Source organism: Buteo buteo, chromosome 8 (genome assembly GCF_964188355.1).
Source record: "Buteo buteo chromosome 8, bButBut1.hap1.1, whole genome shotgun sequence".
Classification (NCBI taxonomy): domain Eukaryota; kingdom Metazoa; phylum Chordata; class Aves; order Accipitriformes; family Accipitridae; genus Buteo; species Buteo buteo.
This window is the reverse complement of record NC_134178.1, coordinates 40,668,767-40,685,199: the sequence shown is the minus strand read 5'-3', so window position 1 is coordinate 40,685,199 and position 16,433 is coordinate 40,668,767. Positions and strand designations below refer to the sequence as shown.

Here is a 16,433-nt window from a genome sequence, read left to right as displayed (position 1 = left end):
GCTGCTATTTCAAAGCAATTTTTATATAAATGGATTTACCAGACATATTTAATGTATTTAAGTGGTTAATAAAAGACTTCCCGGCACTGTTAAGGTGTTTTGTTCTGAAGAGGGACTAAAAACAGAACTGCACTTTCTTTTACATACACAGACTTATTTTCAGAGGCTCTTCAGTCAAGGCTGAGGCCTTGAAAATGACAGACTTGGCAAGATTGATGCTTTTGGAAGATCCTGGGTTTAAGATACCAAAAAAAGATTCCTGAAGTGTTCACTTGCACCTGTTCCATCTGTCTAGATACTACTGCACTTCCCCCTAGGATCAAGCATCCTATGGGCTGGTTTGCTCAGGGACACTTACGGATTAGGGGTAAAATATTAGAGAATTACAGGTTTGATCTCTGCTAAGCTGTGGAAACTAGAGATCTGCATCTTTCTACCGCATCCCCCTGCCCCCCTTACATATATACTGAAAACAGACCTCACCTCATGTTTAATCTTAAGAGTTACAAAAAATTCCATAATGAAACAAAACACTAAAAATACCTCAGAGTGGTTCACAAAAGACCTGCCTTTTCTTGAGGTTTAAACACTTGATTTAAGCAACTTTTGACAACTGCATACACACATTTGACAATGTTAAGACATGAGAAGACTGAGTGCCAGAGTTTGACATAGGCACTTAACAGCTTTGGGTTAAATTCTCTTTTAACAACTACTGCTACTGATGGCAGTCTTCCCCCCTGCCCCCCCCTCTAATTCTATGCCTTGTAATGAGCCAACTTCAGGTGCTCTTTAGCTGCTGCAGGACACAGTTCTGCCAGCTGTTACAGTGCCCCTGAAGATTATGGGACATCAGTATTTTACTTCAGCTGCCAGGGTAGAACAGGATGCAGATAACAGACAGTGTGTCTCATCTCTATCTGTGGCAATTCATCTGAGTACAGCTGCAGGACTTCATGCTGGATCTAAAACAGGAGGTAGCTGCAGCACTGACTGACGATAAAGTGCAGAAGGAGTTCCCCTACATGCCAGTCTTTTGTTCCATGCCGACAGTAATCAAAAAGCAGATCCCATTAAAGATGTGTCCTTTCCTTCATCCACCTGGAACAGGGACAATTCGAGGTGTGCAAGCAAGGCATGCTATCACGCTGCACCTATTGGACACACAATGCAGAAGAGTTACAAAAGGAAACTACACAAGAAGTCCCAAACACCTGCACAGACAACATGTTGGCTATGTCCACTCCAGATCGCCTTAGAGCAGGCAGATTGCACAGGTGCTAGTTTTTGGTCCCTGCTACATAAGCTGAGAGAAGTAAACCTCTGTGTATCATTCAATTCAACTGGGCAAGTACAGGTTGCTTCATGTTAGGGCTATAGTTTTTCTTTTCTAAACTAAATGCCTTTTTATTAATGAAATTACTAGACTATCTCTAGTATCCTAAATATAGCAGAGCTTAAGCACGCAGTGGTAGCTTTTTGAACGTTTCTCTGGCAGGAGAGGAAATGCTGCATTAAGACTTAGCTTCTCTTTGGAGGTTCTCTTTGCTTTTTTCTCCTTAGCACAATCATGTAGGTTTTATAAAACAGTTTTATAATAACCTGGATTCATTCATAGTGCAAACTTCCTGAATTAAATAAATTCTAGTACCTTGGGTTATTTACAACAAAAATCCAGACCTCTGGTTTTGGTACCTTTTGTTCTGGATGAGCTGAGCAGATCAGGAGTCAGTCTTCTCAGCTGGCGTCTACAGTAGGCAGGTTTCCAGTAACATGGGCTACAAAACACCTTAGCAAGTGAACCCCTGAAAACTCCAGAGAACTGTGGAAACAAACGTGTGGATGTTCAGTGCCAGATGCTGCTGTGTCTTGGAGTAATACAAGCAAATTTAGCCAGTGGCTGTGTTAAGTAACATCTCCCGCAGTGCACTACAACCGTCGTAGATTAAGCACTTCAGCTATGTAATCAAACAATTACAGCTTGCTACTGTTAACACAGCTCCAAACAGAAGGGGAAAGCCCACTAGCATAGGGACTGCTGCCCCCCTCAGAGAAAGGCCAAAGCTGAAAACTGAACTCCACTCACTTGCAGAGGAAGGGGAAGAAGGAAAGGGGCATTTCCCCATCAGCAGCCCACCCGCCATCCTTGGGGTGCAGAGAAGTGCCACCTCTAGAGCTGATGGACTGTTTCAGGTAATTTGCCCTATTGAAATCATCACTTGAAAGGAAATGGCAGCAACAGAGAAGAGCATTACCTGACCAGGAATAGCTGAGGAAAGCATCCCTGAGTCTTCTCCTTTACAAACTCCTGGGTCTCCAGTACGTTCTTTAACAACACTCCCCTGGAAGCTCGGTCAATTTTTGTTAACACCATCTGCATGGATCCAGAAAGGAAGGATTAAAAAAGGAAAAGATTATTTTGCTGCTAGCCCGGAACATCTCTAAGAGTCCTGAACCACCTTGCAAGGCAGGCTGAAAGGTCTGGGTCGTATCTAGAGGGAAAAATTGTATAATACAATTCACCAAAACACTTGTATAGCATGCATATGGAGTGGAGCTTTTCGAGCTCCTCAAGCTGAGCACTGGGAAAAAAGTGTCCATTTAATAAATCAAGCAAAAAATCCCTTAAATCCCCTTTGCCCCCCTCAACACATTTTAGGCCTATTTTACTAACAGTAAAGGGGGGGGGGGTTACAACTTAGGTAGGACAACTTGCGTAAGCTCAGGTAGAGGGTACACACCTTTATAGATTATCTGTAGCTTATAACCAACACAAGAATGAAGCATTACCTACCACATAAGGAATCCCAAACTCTTCCAGCATATCTACTGCAATATGATCTGTTTTCTGGAGTCCTACTACACCATCAACTAACAGAAAAGTCCTCTTCAAGCTGTCAGAAATACAAGCAACAGTAATCACCATCGTTATTTCATGCCTGCTCTGCTATTTCCAAATTCATAAGCAAGAACAAGTAACATGGTATCTGGGGACAGGAAGAGCCAAGAAAAGCCACTCAGGGAGCTGAGGGTCAGCCCAGAGCAGCACCTCAACCTGTTCTGCTGTTTTGATCTGAGTGTGGTGACACCACAGAGTTTTCCAGGAAAACAACTTCAGAATTCATCAATACTACCACTGGAAGTAGCTACCTCTCCTACCTTTTTTCACCTGATTACATGACACCGTATATAGGTGTCTGGCTTTCATTGCTCTGTGGAGGTACAGTTGAGTCCCTTACTTGTGCCGTTCCTGCAGATAGGCCTCCACCATCTCCACAAAGTCTTGTGGGGCACGGTAGCCGTATCCTGGCATATCCACCAGAGTAAACTTCTTCCCTACTTTGAAGAAATTCATCTTCTTGGTGTGGCCCTGGGGAGAGCATTTTTTTTTTTTTTAAAAAGGGGGGGGAGAGATGGAGGAAAGGGGGGGTTAAAAAGTTGCCCTAAGCAGTGGACTAGGAGATGCCCCACAAACCATCTCTGTATCGTAACCTGCCTCCCCACCCCCCCACCCCCAGAAGGCTGCAAAAACGCTACTGGTGCTTTAAGCTGTCTAGTCTCCCACCCTTGTAGCAATCCTATGAGCCTCTGTCCTTAAAATAGACTAAAAATACCTTCGCGGGTCTCTGTGCTTGGTTCTTCTCAAAGAGCTTTGCATCGCGTCTGCTCAGCTTGTACCGCTCTTCTGTCTGGCACACGTGCCAGTCCTGGCCGAAGAGCTAAGGTGGGCTCCTTCCACCTCGTCCTCTGCCAGAGCAAGGCCTGTGCCAGCCATGAGCCGGCGGCCACCGCGGCCGGCACGCTCTCCTACCGCTTCAAGTTCCCCGAGAGCTGGTTTCCTCCCGCCCTCCTCGGCCCTATCCTCTGGGCTGGCACCAGCTTCGGACCAAGAGGGAGGGAAGTGAAAAACATCGCTTACCGGAGTTTTTGACACTCTGACCTCCACTTCTGGAGACAGCGAAAACAAGGCCCGGATTAAAGACGATTTCCCCACGTTGCTTCTGCCGATGAAGCACACCTGCGGCAGGAGAGGCAGAGAGAGCCTTTCCACAGCCGTCCTGGGCAGGGGGCTCCCCTCCCGCTGCCCTCACCCTTTGGGGGCCAGCGCCCGGGACAGCCGCGTCCTGCTGCCGCCCCCGGAGCTCCGCGGCTGCCGCCAAGGCCCGTTGATCTCCCGCGGCTCGCCGGGAAGCCGCTCTCCCAGCACGGCCCCGGGGCTGAAGGGCACGGCGGGGAGGCGGAGGCGGGGGGGGGGGCCCGCCGGGCTCGTCCTGACCTCGGGCAGGGCCGGCGGCGGGGCATGGTCCATGCGGACGGCGGAGCTCACGTAGTCGATGGCGTGGTCGCGGCCGGCCCTGAAGAGCGTCTCGGCGCGCTGCAGCGCGGCCAGGCCGGGCTGGAAGAGGCGGAACCGCGCCGTGTCGGCGCCGGGAGCCAGGGAACGCGCCAGCTTCTCCAGCGGGAACACGACGCCGGTGCGGCGGCTCCGCTCCAGCCGCAGCACCTGGGACAGGGCGGCCAGCGCCGGCGGGGACCGTCCCGCCGCCCCGCCCGCCCGCGGCAGCAGCATCCCGGCACGGTACGGCACGGTACGGTACGGCCCGGCCCGTTCCGGCCCAGGCCCGTCCCCGGAAGGCAGGCGGCTGGCGCAGGGCGGAGCGCGGCCCGGCCGGGCCCCGGCTGCCCCCGCGCGGTCGGGGCTCGCCGAAGGCCGGGAGCGCCGGTGGCCGGTCTGGAAGGCCTTCGTTGGTCCTCACGGGACCCCTGGAGAGCGGCGGGTTTTCAGTAGAGCCTCGGCTCGTTGCTTTTCGTTCTTGCTCATCTCGGGTCCTTTAGAGACTCGAGCCAAACCCAGGAACGTCGCCGAGCTGCTCCGGGCTCTGTTTGGGGCAAAGCAGCGGCGGCCTTCGGCACCCTCAGTCCCCCTGCCGCCACGGTCGGTTCTCCAGCGGCTGTTCCGATGTCGGTTAGACCTTACGCCCAGGCAAGACCGAGGGTCCTGGGGAACGCTGCTTCCTCTTGGAGACAAGAGACCCACTTTTCTTCTGCAGTCACAGTCCTCTCTTTAAAGCTCTGTAAACCTGGTCGGTTTAATCATTACAATGAATAGATTTAAGGCCAGGAAGGACCATTAGAAGACGACACAGGCTATATCCTACTTTCCCTGTCTTGAGCTCAGTTACAAAGCTATGGGGAGGGAACTTCTATCCCCTAAGAAAAGGCCAGCCAGCAACCTACACATTTCTCAGAGATACCTTCAAATCTTTTGTAACAAGACAAGCTCCTACTGAAATCCATGAGCTTTTTCTCAAATTTATGATCAGTGAAAGCAGTTACTGGTGAGAGTTAGGCTAATGGTGTAAACCTAGGGGAAAAAAAACTGCATTCTACCTTAGTCCTGCAAATTAAGTCCTCTGAAAATCTGCTTTGGCTCACAGCAAGACAGAGCTCAAATGCATACAGCTCAAGACAGACCACAATCACTGGCTGCTAGGTGCATACTTAGAAGAGTGCTCCCAAATAAATCTACAAATGACCTTTATTTGGTTCCAAACCAGTTTGAAACGTACAGAGCAGGCCCCTCTCCTGTCACCCCCAGAGGTGAAAATAACCACAGGTACATGCAGAGAAATAAAGCAGAACAATAAACCGTTCAAGAACTACCTCAGGAACACTACTAATTTTTTTTTTTTTTGTGTGTGTGGTAATGCAGCAACCGGATTTCATTGAACTCTGTGGTGAATCTAGCGACAGAAAAACCACACTGGCCAGAGGTTATGCTCTTAACCACTCCAGTTGGCCAATTTCCACATTTTTATGCCAAACCGTGACATGCAAAACAGAGCAAATGCTCTTAGGTATTTTCACCTCAGCATCCCTTGCAGCTCACTGCTGCTAGCAGCAGACTTGCCTGCTCGCAATTACATTAGTTACCCTTACCAAGCACACGTTCTCCAGCACATCGCTCCCAGAACAGCCGGCCAGAGACAGGAGGGAAGGCGGCAGAGAAACCAACTGGCCCATTTAACGGTATATCTGCAGGCGTGATGATGTGAACAGAGGTGCCCAGCTCACAGGCTAGTGCCCTAACCATTAATTAAGTCTCCCTTTTTAATGTGCCTACACAGGCAACAGGAACAAATTAAAATGGCACAGAACCTTCTGAATACTTCTAATTTTAGCAAAGGGCTGGATCAACAGGAGCATCCAGTAGACCCACATCTAAAACCTGAAGATCAGACCTGTGCATTTCAGTGGAAGGTGGTTTGGTTTTTTTGTGTCCTGGACTAAACTGCAGTCTAGGTTCTCTGTGGACAGACCATATGGAGACTGGACGAGGCAGGTTACTGTGGACAGAGCTGGTGAAATACCAGCATTTAAGCCTGCTTTGTATCTCCCCTGAAAGACTCTACTTTCTATTCCACATTTTATTGCCAAACTTTAGGCATTTGGACTAAAATTGCCTATGGCTCATGTCTGTGGCAGCAGATGTCTCTTTTCGGTTGCAGGTTATGTAGCTCAGATATTAGGGAATGACTACAAAAGTAATTTGGTCCACATTAAAAACTCTGACAATCATTCCTTTGGAGTATGAAAGAGGGATCTACAACCATTGACACTGGCCTAAATCCCAAAGAATGGTGTGGAGCTAGTAGGAAGTAGCGACATCAGTTGTCTTGTCTGGTCAGATCCTGTCTTTCACAGCATCGTGCAACAGGCCAAACCATCATTCATTTCAGATACCTCTCAAAGAAGAGTAGCTGCAAGACCAGCTGGAGGTGGAATTCTGGGAGAGCAGTGAGAGCTCCTTGTGCATTTGGGGCAGTGGGTTTGGGTCCCATAAGCCAAAGCCAACTGGGCTTTTCAGCTTCATTTCCAGGAAGAGGAACTGAGACCAAATATTGTCACCAGGAAGCATGCCAGAAAGGACAGAGCACATGCACCAACCTTTCTGCTTTTTTGTGACACAGCACTACCGACCGTGTCCAAATCTGTGCTCTCGCCTAAAATACAGCCTATGTTCTTTCCACTTGGAAGGTGGTTTAGGAACTAAAGTTAGTAGGATAGACAGTTTTAAAGGCTGAATTACTTGTATAAAGGACAAAGAAGCTCTGCATTTTCCTCTATGCAAACTATTCTATTTAGCAGGGGGCGGGGAGAAGTGTCTCTTGCCTCCAGAAGGAATTCAAAGCCAGAAACCTCTTAAGGGCTGGACATTCGAAGACAAAAATAATTTAAAAGTAAAAATAAAATAAAATAATATTACTAATTAGTGGGAAAGTTTTTGAAAAGTTCTTGAGTAAAGTAATGGAAAAGAGAGGCATCATTGTTCATGTGACAGCAAACACTTCTAGTCCTAGCTGAAGAGTAGTTTCCACTGGCTTCACAGAACTGAAATTCTCGTTTTGATATTCATCTCAAATTTGGTGAATCTCCTCCATTTGTACCTGGTCTGACCTCTGCTGCAGAGTTTGGTTTTGACTTTGGCCTTTGAGGAGAGGCAAAGAGCAGAAGACACTCCATCCATTTTCTCAGAGTTGGCCTTGGTCATTAGCACAAGAATCAGTGCTGTGAATACACAGAAGAGGAGGAAATTCTGTGTCTTAAGGGCGTTGAATCTCTTAGAAGCCCCTTGAATCTGGGCTGAAAAAATAGTAGTGCCAATAACACTGACTGGTGAACATGCTGACAAACGGAAAGGCTCCCCGTGATCGGTCCAGGTGGGATGGAGAACCATATAATCAAGAACTGATTTGAGATAAACTTTTGTTTCCTTAACGCCGGTTGCTATGGCCATGACCAGGACCATGGTAGCAGCAGGTAAATCTTGAGATAAAGGAATTGGTAAAGAAGGAGGACAATGTCATGTGTTTCCTCCCAGTCGTGCTGTGCCTCACATCATACAGTGATTTTATTGCAGAGACATTCAGAATGTCAGACAAAGCTATGTGAGGACACTTGTGTACTCCACATCCTTAACCAGGTTTATCAGCAGAGCTCCTGCCTTCATACAATTCATATCTGTGCTAAAACAGTTCAGTGGCTTGAAAAAAAAGGCTCAAACTATATCAATCGTGTGACAAATTTCCAAGCAAAGTACCAGCTTTTGCAAGAACCTAGTGTTGCATGGCTGAGATCCCACAAATTATCTTTGTTTTGTTTATAATAATCATCAAGAAATGTAATCTTATTACCTCACCTGTTTGAGATTGCCCCCTTTTAGCATACTTTAGTTTTTGTGGGCATAGCATCCAAAGGCTGTCGTGTGACATAATTCAGGGGTACTGGTGGCTCACGTAGCCCACAGTTCTGAGTTTTATGTTGTAAGAGCTGGTGGGGATGGTCTCATTCTGTCCTTGCAGATCTACCACATGTTTGCTCAGATTACAATATTCTCTAATGATCTGGCCCAAAAGTATTTCTGATGCAGGCAAAGTATTTGTGTGATCATTTATAAATCCAGCAATAGCTTCAGCAAATGCCTTTCTCTCCGCTCCCAAAAGGAAATGCCGTAGTTCAAGAATTAAAAACGCTCCATTTAGAAGTTAACCAAAACTTACCACATCAATACTAGAAAGCAACAAAGAACATCCCTAAAAACAAAATGAAGTGCTTTCTTTTGAACGGGATAGAGGTGATCATTGGGAAAAGAAAGAAAAAAAAAAAAAAAAAAAAGGTGGTGGTGGCGGGTGAGCGTTGTTGCTTGCTTTGGCCACGAGGTGGAGAGGAAAGCGCAGCTGGAGCCTGGACCCTGACCAAAGCCCTCACGGAGGGGCTGCACAGCAGCAGCAGCATGAAGCCAACGTTTGCAAAGCCCTGCTCTCCCGGGGGCTGAGCCATAAATAACCATTGAGCAACTACTGAGCAGCATGCTCTGAAACACCCACGAGGGTAGCTAAAACCAGCGTCTGGTACATCGGTAACTGGGGGGAACGAGGGGGGAGGATAAGGCCCTCTGCTAGAGGTATGATGTACATACAGAGCCTCTTACAAGAGCTCTTGCAGAATGGCTAAAAAAAAGGCAGGTAGCAAGTGAGAAATGACACAAAGGAAACAGGATATCATGCAGTCGTTCATGGCACTCTACCGCTTCAAGTAAAACAGGGTCTCAAAACACAGAAGTCTTCTGAGCTGAGGAGGAAACAATCGAACACTGAAGGACGCTTAAAACCAGCTCCAGGGCTGTGCTGGAGGTGGATGGAGAACATCCAGGTCCAACAGCTCAGCTGTTTGGATCAGCTGCCTGGGGCACACAGTGGTGCTCTTGCCACAATATCACCATGCTGTTCGGATCCAGCTCTAGTGTCAGACTAAGAGTTTGAGCTTCCAAAAATAAAAACACCCATCAACCGTGCCCCTGTCAAATCGCTCACATACAACCTTTCTACTCTTCATAGTCCTGCAGTAAGTTGCTGTGCTGTGGCCAGACCATAATCCAAAGACTCAAAACCCCAAAGGCTAAGTAAAGAAATACAAACATGATTTTCAGTCATCATTTCTCTATCAGAGAGCAAGTGGAATCTTTAGCAAAAAAAAACCCCAAGCCCCAAAACATCAGGCCTCACCCCAAAGATAACTGGACTAGATTGCATCACATGCTGTAGGGAATTATCCCTTTCCATTTATCATGAGTTTTCCTGTCTTAGTTTCTAAAATGACCCTAGATTCTTCCAGGTGCCTGGCTGCATTGCTCCCAATTAAACCCCAAGTAATTAGGACCCTGATTAGCTTCTGATTTTCATTACTTGGACCATTATTTCTTGCTGCGTCTGCCATTTAGTGCTGAGCTACGTCACCCACAGATTCTGTGGCTGAAACTATGGTATGTCTCGCGCTGCAGGGATCTAAATGTGATCTTTGCATCTTGGACCTGCCGCTAAACATGAGAAATGGTTGTTGCACTGAACTGCCAAGCCACACAGCACTGAAGCAGAAGCTGCATTGACCAAGATGCAGCTAGCTGTCTGAAACTGTTTGACAAAGTGACTTGCAGGAAGTGTAATTGCAGCAACAACAGCCAGCAGAGATGAAGATTCATTATATTGCTGCTGTTGGCTTTTCTGAATATACGAACTGTGAACACAGGTTGCCTGACTTTCTTTTTGAACTTACCCAGCTTTTCCTTCAAGTCACTAATGGGTGCTATGCCTCTTCTCAGTTAAATGGCACCCACTATTTGGCGGGAGGGGAAGACACATGGTTGCCTGCAGACCAGTGATTCCCTCCATTTGTGGATGCCTTGCATCTATTTGACCACAGAACTGAAGCCCTTCCAGGCACATTTCAGCACAGCCATGGAAACACATAAATCTGCTGTGACAGCAGTTGTGGGGGAGAGTTCTGTTCTTAGAACAGGCAAATAGTCACCAATTCATTTCAGCTGGGTGGCTTCAAAGTTTGGGGAGGCTAACATTTTTCTGATAAAATTAAATTCAGTGCATTAATTTCCAGGGAGGTTCATCTTATATCTAGGGAATCTGTCTTTGCTGGTATAAGACAGCAGTCTTAATCACATGAGAAGATGGACAGTAGTAGCTTGGGGAAAGGTCTTTAAGGACCTTGTAAAAATTAAGGGACTCTTCTGGTTCTAAACAAAATCCTGCAGCTCACCACTGGAACAACCTTCAGTCTTCACTTGTGTATGTATGGGGGGCATATAGTACCAGAAGAATTTGAAAAACAAACAAAACAGTGGTGCAAAAAAAAAAGCCACCTTGGCCTAACTGTCTGTAGATGTACTATTATCAGAGAAATAGAGCTGTAACATAAATGTACAATGTACCTATCTACCTTCCCTCCCTGCAGGGGAGAAGTGATTGCCAGTGCCTTTTAGAGAAAAGGTCTTAGGCTGTTAGGTATGTGGGGAAGGGTAGAGTGGGGAGAAAAAGGAATTTTAAGATGTTGAGCATCCTTTAAGTGGTAAGCTAAGAATATCCTTCCCCCAGTTCCCAATGATAAAATTCTTATTGCAAGATCAGAATCAGACATGAAAAATCACACTGCTTAGACTTCGTGCAAGTTCTTCCGCAGAGTTTGTCTTCCCACGGTAACACTATGCAGAAGGCCAATGGTCAGAAAGCAAATACCAAAACCGTTTCCTCTCCGTTCACCAATTCTCAGCACAGGAAGCTTTGTGCTAGGAGAACAGGTGCTAGAAGAACAACGACCTCTTTGTAGCTGCACTGCAGGGCTTCCAGGAGCACAGAAAGAGCAGTGACTCTGGCTGCTGAGGATCACTGGCAGGGGATGACAGGGAGCTCACAGCAAGCTGGATGGTGCAAGAAACCCACATCATGCACAGACGCAAGAGCTACTTTGAAAGTTGTCAGGAAGACCACGTACACCATCGTTCTGCTCACCATCACTGCAGTCGCAGGAGCTACAGGTACTTCTGAGTACCAACTCTTTGTTAAGGGCAGAGAAGGAAAAGACAATGTATCAGAGTGATGTTTACTCAGTTCTTCTTTGGGACAGAAAAAAATCTAGGAGAAGGGATCTTTACAAATTGCTGAAAGGCCTTTTTGATGGAAAACTAGGAACCTGAAAATCAGAACATTACTAGCTGCAACTGTATCTTTTCCATAGTCAACCAATAAGATGTTGAACTTGGGCTCTTCAATGACTTGATGACAACTGGTAATGATTCCCTTGGAGTATGATACTTTTGGTGATAATTAACAGATTTATTAAATATGTTTGATGGGAGGTTTTCTGATCAGTCTGAGCACCCCATCAAGCCTTACTCTTAGGTATCAGTGACTTGGCCTGACAAATGAAGTATACTGGGATTTTACGACACTTGATTCAGTTGGAAGTTTTAATAAGACCTAATGGGAAGGTTCTTTCCCCTTTCCAAACTCAGTTAAACACTTAGAAAAGCTAATTCCAAAAATGCAGGATCTGAAAATGCAGCTGTAATCCTTCTCTTCCCTACTCTACATGAATTATGCAAATTCTTGTTTGTTTTTCTTGTTTGTTTTTGTTAGGACAGGTGAGGCAGGTCACAAGGTAGTGATCTTGAATCTATCAGGGATCTCTGCATCTAACAGCAAACAGAAATATGTTTTCTTTCCAGATAAATGTCATACTCTACTATTTCATCTGCCACCACTATAATCAGGGAAATTGGTTCATCTAAGCTTTGGAGTGGCAGGGCAGAAATTGCCACCTGTACTTACCCTGATTAGGAGGGCTGCTTATATCCAGCACAAAAGTGGGGCGAATGTCTTCAAACATTCATTTTTCTGCTGTACTGGGCAGTGATACTGAGGGAAAAGCAACCTGAGAGATCTCCCCATATAGATGGGCTCTGCAGCTCATTCAGACTCTGCTTCCCGGTCATGCTATTTATCCAGTGTCCTAGGGAGAGGACCTCACAGAGGGAGTGAAAACAAGGACCAATGTATGCGAACACATCCACGAACCTGGAGATCTGTTCCCACCTAAGAAGAGAGACACAGCTCTTGGGCTGCCACAGACAGGGCCTCACGCTGGCGTGTAACAGTGCAGACGTTTCTCTGTGAAGCACAGACCAGAACTCCAAGGCTATGAGTGACATCCCTGGGCACCTTCTGACACATCCTTCTTCTTTCTCTCCTTCAGGGAACAACAGCGTGTCAGCGACAGTAGGTAACAGCTGTGTGCTCACCTGTCCTTCCAAACCAAATATAACTATGGTAACATGGAAAATAAGCCCCAAGGTTGGAGGCCCCTGCACCTTGGGCTACAGGGCTGATCAGAACAAGACAGACAGAACAAACTGCAGTGACAGCATGAACTGGAAATTCAGACCAGATTGGGATCCTGCCCTAGAGATATGGCAAGTAGGAATAGACCATGACGGAAACTACACCTGTGAAGTAGTAGCAACAGAAGGGAGTTTCCACACGACGTACCACCTGACCGTGCTAGGTAAGGGACTCCTTCCTCATTTTACAGTTCTCCAAAGGACCACATCTGGGCTTGGACATACAAAGCTCCTCGCCCCATGTACCGGAGGAAGTACGCAGAAAGAAGAGGAGCTTTCTTGCTGGGATAAACTGTCATGCATTTCATTGATAGTAGCTCCATTTCTCCCTTCTCCTTATTTCCCAAAACTCTTCTCCCTGCTGCTGCCCCCTTTTCCACTGTCTAGTTAGAAACAACAGGTGTGAAGCAATTTCCAGTATACCAACAGAGGATTCTGCATATGCTTCCGGTTATCCTGCAGAATCAATCATTAATACCCTAATTTAAGAGAACTAAAGCATGTGAGAGTAACACTTCCAAGTGCTGAGATACTCTGTCAAACATGGGATGTTCTTATCCAGACAGTAGGAATGGACCCATTTCCTCTTACGCTGGCATTCCAGTACATTTTAAACCATGCGTGTGATGGCTGCTTAGGACAAAAGCCTAATTCAGCCCTGTATTTGGGATAATTCCCTACTGCCATCTCCAGGGAAACCTCCTCTAATGGTACACGGCTGTGGTAACTCGCCTGAATGGGGGAGAGTTGTCCAAAAGGAAAAAAGAGGCACGATCTTTGCCTCTTGTGTCTCTCGCCCATGCCGCTGTAACGGGACGGCACCTCCAACCTTATTCTCCTCTTTTCACTGTGTTCATTCTGGGTAGAGAACAAAAACATCCTATCCCAACGGTGGCCAACTAACTCCATGCATCTCCCCTTCCTGACGCTGTGCAGTGCCCCCAAGGCTGACCATGTACTGTGATGACCACGGGAACCCCATGTGCAAGGCAATGGCGGGGAAGCCGGCTGCCCAGATCTTGTGGGTCCTAGAGAGCAACTCCACGCCCAAGGAAGAAGGCCATGACAACGGGACAGTGACTGTTCTCAGCACGTTCACCGCATACAGCACCAACGTGACTAATACAACCTGCATTGTGTCCCACCCAGCTGGGAACCAGAGCATGACCATAGCCTGTCATCCCCCAGGTAAGCTTCCCTTTGTGTGTTTGGTGTTCAAAACCCCATTCAGCCCTCTGTTCATGCACTAAGACAAACATCAGTAGCGTTGGCAGGATTGCAGCAGGAACTGTGCAGCTGAGCTGAAGTTTCGAGTGGGAAATTTGTCAGGAGGGGGAAGGATAAACAAAAGTGCTGTCAGAACTGTAAAGTCCTTTGTGAAATTCTAGGAAAGCTGATGGATGTAGTGGTCTTCCCTTCCACCAACAGGGGGGAATGGAAAGGCAGGTTTATTCAGAAGTTCATGACACACAAAGATGTCAATGGTATGATCACCCAGATCTATGTATTGTAATCCAGTGGTACCATTATGTCTTGCTAGTTGTTGGATTACAGATATATTGTGACAGGAAGACTGAAAGCCAATTTATAGCTTCCAAAGAGTGGCTGGTAGGTGAAGGCTTTAGGTGGTGAAGTTGAAGACATAGCTGGGAAGTTGTGTGCAATCGTATGTACTTCACCAAAGTACTCAGTTGGAAGAGAATCAGAGCTGAAATTTGATGGGATACATGTGCAAGGCCTGCAGCTGGACTATGGTAAGTGGTGAGGAGGAGGATCTAATTAGTGCCCATACAGCAAAAGACAAGGTTCCTCCATCAAGGGCGCAGGGGCATGTTGTTTAGTCCTAGTTCTGTGCCTGGCGCTGTATTCCAGCTAACTTAGCTCGACCTCCAAAGTACAGCACAAAGAGAACATTGTCTAGAAGATGCCATCCTGACAGAGGCACAGGGTAAACAGTCTGCGAGATACCTAGAAGAGCAACTGTTTCTCTAGGTAATAGTACATGGATTCTCCACTGTGTCGTCAGCCTTGCTAGTCTCCTCGGCCTCCTGTTCCTGCTTGCTGTACTTCATTGCTACACCTTCTGTGGTAGCAGGTATGTATGGGACATGATACACGCAAACCCCTTTGGCCAGTCCTGGGGAAGTTTAGAAGGGCTTCTGATACTAGTTCATGTCATGTGTGGTCGCCTCAGTCTGTCATGAACACACCAGTTCAGCACATGTTCATGGAGGTTTGTCCGAGGTCTATAACACCACAGCTGGGGCAGAGGGGGAGGGAGTCCATACATGAGTGTTAGAGACCTTCCTGCTGTCATACTACTTTCAGAAGCAAAATTACAAAGGGAATGGTTAGTTTTTTCCACCCAGTTGAGGGATATGAACAAAGATTGCCAGGCTATGAAGATTAAAGAGGCACCAAAATAACTTTCTGAGCTTGGAGCCAGACTTTTGGTGCATTTTTTCCTACTCAAAGGAAGCCAGGGAAGGCAGGGCCAATGTAGAAATGCAGGAAGTATTGCATGAGAGCAGAACAGGTCTGCTGTTGTAACTGCTCAGGAGTTCTGGCGGCAGTCTGGCAGCTTGGCTGATTACTCTATCTGAGCTAGCCTGTCTGTCACAAGGTGCAATTGCTGCCCAGAATTACAGTACAAACACCACAGAGGCAGAACTAACGACTGTGTTCAAGTCACTTGAGCTTCACGCTTTGCCGGGGCTCTTGGCAGCTCTCTGTCTGGTGCCGGCTGGAGCACGGCCAGCTCTGGTCATGTTCATGTGAGATCAGATATAAAGCCTTACATTCTTTTGTTTCTCTACCAAATAAAGGGGAGGAATTCTGTTCTTACATTCCTAGAGCCCAAAATTGCATTCCCAAACAGCCTTGTCCTCACACTTACAGTATTCGTGTCTTGTTTCCTAGAACAATGAGAAGCCAGTATAAGCCAAGGAATCTTCCATCTGCAGAGCTGTCTGGGCCTAATTCTAACTCAGCACCTGAGCAGAGATGAAGGAAACTCCCAGTATGCCTCAGTCAGCAATGTGACATGCAGCAGGGACTTACCAGTACCAAAGCGTTCAGGAGAAAGAAGCAAATATCTGCAATGCAGCTGGTGTAACTGTGCAGAAACATGGCATGCAGGGCAGATCCTACCTGAGCCTTGTCAGCTCTGTCTTCCATTATCTCTCTAGTGCAACTATAGATGCTCTTATTACTCATGCAAGTATCATTTTTTTTTATATAAAACCAAATCTAACATATATGCAATAGGAAATTCATGTTGTATAAAATGAGGTAACTCCATTTCAAATACATTGTATTCTAGTATTTAAGTATCATGTCTTGTAGGATAAAATAAATCAGAAGAAATTTTCTTGCATACTAATGAGCAGCAACCTTCTCAGGATAATCACACAGGACTGAAGCTAAATTTGAGCAACTCTCATTTTCACTATAAGAATTTTGAAGTGTTTCACCAACAGCTAGAAAAAAGGGAGAGAGAGAGAATGCTTGAGCTTGAGTAGTTATTGCTACATGAAGCACAGCAATTCTCACAATCTTGAGATCTAAGCCTCACACTCATTTACCTCTTTGCATAACCCAGAGAGCTGCAGCCCACAGAACACACAGCTCTCTAGTCTTAATTTCTTTAAATTACATCTTTAAAAACATCTTACTGGTCCTATCA

The 16,433-nt window shown here is 46.5% G+C and overlaps 2 protein-coding genes across 2 annotated transcripts; one reads left to right on the top strand and one right to left on the bottom strand.

Moving 5' to 3' along the window:
* Positions 1-77: 77 nt before the first annotated feature.
* GTPBP8 (GTP binding protein 8) lies at positions 78-4,647 on the bottom strand. Its single transcript, XM_075034335.1, has 7 exons — positions 4,277-4,647; positions 3,920-4,018; positions 3,240-3,370; positions 2,795-2,894; positions 2,256-2,374; positions 1,696-1,822; positions 78-1,154 (listed from the first exon to the last, which is right to left on the bottom strand). Exons 1-6 carry the CDS (start codon positions 4,568-4,570, stop codon positions 1,738-1,740), a joined length of 828 nt encoding a protein of 275 aa, XP_074890436.1. The 5' UTR covers positions 4,571-4,647; the 3' UTR covers positions 78-1,154; positions 1,696-1,737.
* A 6,600-nt stretch (positions 4,648-11,247) lies between these two features.
* LOC142034098 (cell surface glycoprotein CD200 receptor 1-B-like) lies at positions 11,248-15,880 on the top strand. Its single transcript, XM_075034808.1, has 5 exons — positions 11,248-11,386; positions 12,604-12,912; positions 13,685-13,936; positions 14,741-14,843; positions 15,668-15,880. The coding sequence occupies exons 1-5, from the start codon at positions 11,248-11,250 to the stop codon at positions 15,753-15,755; spliced, it is 891 nt and encodes a 296-aa protein (XP_074890909.1). The 3' UTR covers positions 15,756-15,880.
* Positions 15,881-16,433: the final 553 nt, after the last annotated feature.